The sequence below is a fragment of the Crocuta crocuta genome, unplaced genomic scaffold (assembly GCF_008692635.1).
Source record: "Crocuta crocuta isolate KB4526 unplaced genomic scaffold, BGI_CrCroc_1.0 scaffold971, whole genome shotgun sequence".
Taxonomy (NCBI): Eukaryota; Metazoa; Chordata; class Mammalia; order Carnivora; family Hyaenidae; genus Crocuta; species Crocuta crocuta.
In genome coordinates this window covers 241,313-247,457 of record NW_027527401.1, presented here as the reverse complement: position 1 = coordinate 247,457, position 6,145 = coordinate 241,313, and the positions used below count along the sequence as shown (strand labels likewise).

At 65.7% G+C, this 6,145-nt stretch overlaps 1 protein-coding gene across 1 annotated transcript in view; it reads right to left on the bottom strand.

Annotated features, from left to right (window-relative positions):
- Positions 1-469: 469 nt before the first annotated feature.
- The window catches only part of INPP5E (inositol polyphosphate-5-phosphatase E), a 9,470-nt gene continuing 3,794 nt past the window's right edge, over positions 470-6,145 (bottom strand). Inside the window, exons 2-11 of the mRNA XM_077752950.1 lie at positions 5,910-6,033; positions 4,960-5,057; positions 4,723-4,732; positions 4,422-4,536; positions 4,180-4,299; positions 3,874-3,981; positions 3,174-3,335; positions 2,966-3,081; positions 2,315-2,451; positions 470-1,969 (exon numbers count right to left, since the gene is read on the bottom strand). Of these exons, the coding sequence (XP_077609076.1) occupies positions 1,825-1,969; positions 2,315-2,451; positions 2,966-3,081; positions 3,174-3,335; positions 3,874-3,981; positions 4,180-4,299; positions 4,422-4,536; positions 4,723-4,732; positions 4,960-5,057; positions 5,910-6,033 (1,135 nt within the window). The 3' untranslated portion in view covers positions 470-1,824. The remainder of the gene's footprint in view (positions 1,970-2,314; positions 2,452-2,965; positions 3,082-3,173; positions 3,336-3,873; positions 3,982-4,179; positions 4,300-4,421; positions 4,537-4,722; positions 4,733-4,959; positions 5,058-5,909; positions 6,034-6,145) is intronic.

The following is a 6,145-nucleotide window of genomic DNA, read 5'->3' as shown; positions in this document are numbered from 1 at the left end:
CCCTGGGGGGTGTAGTGCTCACGAAGAGACATCAGGGCCGCACTGGAGCCTCTGACCACACACACTGCCGTGCCCAGACCCAGGGGTCTGTTCGGAAGTTGGCAGTAAGCACCCCTCACACCCACCGGGCACCTGGGCAGCGCACAGCCGCGGCCCACCCTCTGGCCTGCGCGAGCGGAGCGTGTGTGGGTGACAAGGGCCGGGTCGGACAGACTATCCTCACATTTGAGTTTCTCGATTCCTTACGAGGCTTGCTTTCTGGAGACTGGCCCGCATCATTTGCATCCCCCTGAATTTTCACCCGACTTCCCAAGTGAGGCCTGAGCAGCTGCAACCTCTGGCCGCTCGTAAGCGAACATCCTGACTTGGGACCCGTGCGTTTGCCTGTGTCTGTCAAGAACGGTCAGAGGCGCCACCTGAGAAATGCATCTCACTTGCCTCATTTTCAGGACCCCTCGCCACAAAAATCTGTAAGAGATTTTCAGTTTATTGACTCAAAACTCAACGGCATATTGCTTTGAACAACATTTTATAGATCATCTGATGTTTCGTGAAGTCAGGTGGAGCGGACTGGGCCTCCTCTGTCACCAGACCGGGGTCTCACCGGGGTCTGGAGCCGGTGCTGATCAAGCTGGTGCCTCGCTCTGGAAGTGGGTTTGCTGCATCACGGCTCACGCAGGTCTCCGGGGTCCCTTCTCCCTGAAAGGCCCCTCCCCAGCTGGTGCGTCTGCAGGGGTGGCAGCCAGGGTGGGGAGCAGGCGGCAGAGGGAGGCGGGGCCGCCGGTGCGGCCACAGTCAACACCAGACTTCCTGCCTTTGAGCTGGACTTGAACTGCTCTTTTCTGGGAATGTCGTAAGCGTGGGGCGAGTACGTAGATGACCTCTTTCTAGGACTCCCATCTTTAGCCAGAAAGAGTTTAAGATTTAATATATGGATTTATTTAAAAATATAAATATGGAAAAATAAATAACTTTAAAGACTAGAGTGAATGCCCCTAGGTTTTTTTCCACATTCAAAGCCTATGTTTTTCAGGAGTGATCGTGGCCCTCTAACAGAGATGGGAATGTGGTCGGCGCCGGCCTCGGCTGGCTGCCGCCCTAAACATCCAGTTGTTGCTCAGGCCAGGAAACGCACTACTCACGTTAACGCTGTTTGTAGCTGGTCACACAAAAGCAAATGGTCTCAAGTCACCAAAAACCAGGAGAGGAAATGGCTTCGTGGCTGGAAGGGCGAGGCTAGCTGCACGAGGCCGGAGGCGGCCCCCAGACAGGCCAGGCCTCCCCCCCAACCCCAGGCCTGGTTCAGCAGGACCGGGGCTCTCCGCTCGGAAGTCGCTGCCTGTGGCCTGACCAGCCGGGCCTCAGCTCGGTCCTCACACGCACTGGCGGGACCGAAGCTCCCAGCCACCTCACCCTGAGCTCCCCCATTCAGTAGCCGGCCCCCTGGACTCAGACGGGGAAGGGCATCTCCTGGTCTGCATTTGAGGGGCTGCTGGAGCGCCGCCAGCGTCGGCTCTGGGCGCGCAGATGAGGACACCAGGAGCATGTGCGCCTGCCGGCCGGGGACCGCCGCGATGCCGGGCCTGCCTGGGGAGGTGTGAGAACGGGTGCAGCTGGCTTCCTTCCAGACGGGACACTGGTGCCTCAGTACCGCCTTGCTGGCCGCCTGTTGGGTTCTTGGTGACAAAGTGTGTCGGCCTCGACAGGTGGTTCGCCAGCGTCCCAGAAAGATTCCGAGGCGGCAGCCCCTTCCGTCTTCTCCAGGGGGCCTGTGGCCAGATAACGCCCCTGCTGTGGGTGGCGAAGGTCCGTGGGCCTGCCTCCTCAAGAGACCGTACAGACGGCGCTGGAATGCTGGTCCTTCGGGGCCTGCTGCTGCTGCTGCTGCTGCTGAATTTCTTTGGAAATTCGTCTTTTAATTCCTATTAAGTACAGTTCGCGGTCAAACTTGCCAGCAGCCAGGGGGATGCTGTGGAAGAAAGGGATGTCAGGAGGGCGCTGGCTACTTCCTTAGCCTCCTGGGAGGCTGTCTCGGACACCTGTGCCCTCCAGGCCGCTGGGCCCCGCCAGGCACCGGAGCGGAGCCGCGGCGAGTGCACGGAGCTCCCTGGGGCCCCTGCCGGGCCCCGTCACACATCAGCAAGAGACCAAACTAGCCTGGGGTGCGGCCGCCCCGACGGCAGCTGGAGGTCAGGACGCGAGACAACAGCAGGCACCCAGGGGCAGGGATGCTGCCCCCCAAACCCCCGTGGGCAGGAGCCCCCCCCGCCCCCCCCGCGGCCCCAGGGCGAGGACATGCGAGGAGGGTACTGACTTGTCTCTCCCCGGCCTCACTCTGACCCGGAACAGACCGTACACGGGGCGGTGGTCAGACGTCTTGATGCCAGGGCAGGAGGAGTACTTGATGGGACAGATGTCACCCTTGTGGCGGCTCCTATACATGACCCGATCCTGCAGAAAAGATCCTGCGTGCAGCTCTGATGCCGCGTGGTTTGCAGGGCTTGGCCCGCGTGCCCGTCACCTCGACCATGGTTGAGCAGAGTCCCCGTGTCCAACCCCACCTGCTAGAGCCTGTCCCCAGAGTGCCTCACCCATGCCCCCTGCGCTGGCGGGTGTCTGGGCCCCAGACAGGGGCCAGGCTGTGCGGCAGCCGCAGAGGCCGAGCCTGGAGCCCCCGGGTCTGGTGTGCGCCGCTACCTCCGTCCGTGCCGCAGGCGGCTCGATTCTGTGACAGCCTGGGGGCCGGTGGACTAGCCTTCAGGAGGGCCCTTGTCGGAGGGCACGGCCCCCAGCCCCAGGTCCCAGAGATGCGGTCACTAGCCCGGCACGGGCGCCACATCGGGTCCCCGCCTGCGGCTTGTGGGTGCTGCTGTCTCACCGGCCTTGGCCCGTAGCCTGTGGTTCTGAAGCGCGGGCGGTCCCAGAGCCGGGCTGCAGGGACGGGCCATGCACCCGGGGCGCTCACCGTGTAGGAGGGGGTCCTTTGCTTGGACGTGGTGTCGTAGGAGTCCTTCCCAATGTCGAACTTGTACGATGGAAGGAAATGGATGTCCGGCTCCTGGAAGCCCTTGAAGATGGACCCTGGAACGGTCACAGGCCCTACCTCTCGTCAGTCCCGCGGACTGCGCCTTCTTGGGGGTGGGGGAGTCCACACCCCCTCCCCAGGACCTCACCTTTCTTCATCTCCTGGGTGAGCTGGTCATGCTGAAGCAGGGCAGACGCCTTCTCCCCCAGCTCCTGCTTCAGGATGGCCTCCACGGCCACGCGCCCTCCATTCAGACGGAAATTGAAGTCTCCAAACCAGAACACCCCATCGAACCGTGTGGTGACGTCCGCTAGCCAAAACGGGAAAGTGCGTGAGCCCGGCCTCCCGGTGCTGGTCTCACCCTGGCGACTGACGGGTTTGGTCTGCGTCCCCGCTCCGGCAGCCACGGGCAAGGATGGCCCAGGCACAGCCCTGGCCGTGAGGGTTGTGCCCCGCGGCTTCCTGGGTCAACATGTGGGTTCACATTCGCCGTGGGGTATCTTCATTTCAAACAGCAACAGATATCGGGGGACAGCGTGGGTGCCCTCAGGCTCCCAGGAGCCCACGCCACCCACGCTCACCGCCTCCGCCAGGGCCCGTGGGGGCAGGGAGGCAGCCACGGCGAGGACCCGGACCCAGGTGGCAAGGCCAGGCTCTGGCTGGAGGCACAGCTGCCCAGTGGGTCCCGGCTGGTGAGGAGCCCAGCACCAGGCCTCGTTCAGGGCACCTGCGTTCCCATGGGCTACTAACTTTCCAGATTTTTCCAACCTTGATTCTCAGAAGCTCTCCAAGTTTATTTTAGGTAAACTACCCAGAGCACAAGGCCGGGGCACGTCGCCGGGGCTCACCGGCGTCGGAGCGGTAGGGGCTGGTGTCGGGCACGCTCTTGGGCAGGGCCAGGCCCTGGATGGTTCTGCTGTAGTCCAGCAGCCGCTCGCTCACCTTCCCGTCTCCGGCTGTAAGAACAGAGCACGGGGGCCGCTCCAGCGGGGCTTCTGGACCCGGAGGACAGCAGTGTCGTCCCGCCCCCCGCCCCAGGTGCTAACCCCCAGTGTCCCCCTCAGGTGTCCCCGGCGCGGGCCCGGCGGGAGGGCACCGGCACAGAAGGCGCTCCCGGCGGGCATGGGGGCCGTGTCCTAACGCCTGGGACTTACAGGTGAAGTGAGACGTGATGAAGAGGAAGGAGGTGCCGAAGAAGGTGAAGCTGACGCCCAGGGCCCCCTTGGTCTTGATGTGAGACACGATGCGCGTGGTCACCGTGGAGCTCTCCACCTCTGGGGGGGGGAGGGGATGCAGGGCTGACGTGGCTGCCCCCGCGCGCACCCTGTCCACCTGCCCTCTCGGGGGCCGGGTGAGCGTCCCCGGGCGTTGGCGCAAAGCGGAGCAGCCTGCCTACCTGAGCAGAACCAGATGAGGTCCCTGCGGATGAGCACGGACATGTAGAGCGCCCCGTGGGCCGCGGAGTACAGCGTCACGTAGCGGGGGCCGAGCGTCNGGGGGGGGGGGGCGGGGGGGCCGGGACAGCCTGGGAAGGGGCTGGAGCCTCCCAGCCCCGCACCCTCCCCCACAGCCCAGAGGGCCCTGCCTCCTGGCTCCTGCCTGCGGGAAGGGGACAGGCCAGCAACCCGCGGCCACAGTGCTGGTCCCAGGCCCTGGCTCTCCCGCTACCTCACGAAGGCTCCAGGTCCCTGGGGAGCCCAGCCCCTTCTGCTTCCCCTGGGTCGGGGGTGCCCGCAGACCTAGGACCCCCTTGAAGGGTCGGGCTTGGGGGCCTGGCGTCCCCCAGCGAGACAGAATGTTCTAGATCAGCTGCGTGTCCACAAGAACTCAAGCTCATCGACTCCAAGTTCTTTGCGCCCCCAACAGAGAAGTGGTTCTCCTGCCACCTGGGCCTCACCCTACGTGGGCGGACGCAGGGCAGGCGTGCGCCCTACCTGTCGGAACAGCCCTCCTGCACCCCGACGACGTACAGGTCCTGGGCGTAGTCGGCCTCGGCGGGCAGCAGGAGCTCGTCCAGGTTTGGGGGCAGCTCCTGCAGAGAAGCAGCGCCTAGTGAGGGGCCCTGAGACCCCAGCCTCTCCCGAAGGGCCCGGGCAGGCCGCCCTCCGCCCCGGTTGGTCACCACCATGCCCGTGTCTGCGCCCCTCCCTCACCAAGGGGCCCCCGGCCCCAGATGCACTCTGGGTGGGGAGGTGGTGCAGCCCAGCCGGGGGCTGCGGTCCCGGGGGCCAGCTCCCGAGCCCGTGGGGCCCCGGACAAGGGCACTGCCCCACTGAGGGGCAGCATGGCCCCTGGCGGACACGAGCGCCACCAGCCCGGGCACCTGTCAGAGCAGGCTCCTGGTCACTCAGCCAAACCTCGTCCCGCTGGAGGCCCTGCCTGGTTTCCTCCCCAGCGCCTGTGCCCCCAGGGTCCGCCCGGGCTCCGCTGCGCGGAGGGCAGGGCCTCCCGTGCTATCGTCAAGAACGCCATGGCACACGTGGGCAGCAGAAAGCACTCGAGACCCCATCGTGGCAACCACTGCCCCCTTCCCCCCCCCCCCGCGCGAGCACCGCCACAGTGCAGGACGTGCGCACCCGGTCCCCAGGAATGAGAGCACCCCACGCGCGGGGGATGCAGACCGTCCGCCCTGCGCGCAGGGCGTCCCAGCTGAACCCGCAGTGGGGCATGGGCGGTGGGGAGGCTGTGCACTGCCCCCTCCTCCTAAAGCTGCTGTGAACCTGAAGCTATTCTAAACACGTGCGTGTGTAAGAAAACCGCATTTCCCCCCATCAGGCAGCGGGGAGGTGGAGGAGGCAGGGATGTTCCGGACAAACGCCCAGGCAGACGGCGTGCGGCTCACAGGCCGCGGGGGAGGCGCGGGGGGCGGTGGGGGGGCCCTTACCTTCTGGCCCTGCATGTTCCACGTGGCCACGAAGACGGCCAGGCTGCGGTCCGGGAAGTACCGGGCCAGCTCGTCCGCCCCCATCAGGGCCCCGCTCGCCAGCAGACTCCCCTCCAGGTAGCTCCTGCGGAGACAGGGCAGCCTGCAGTCGAGGGCCGGGGCAGGCGGGCGCGGGGACACACCTCCCGGGCACGCTGCCGGCCCCAGGCCCCCCGCAGCACGGGACCCGTCTTCGG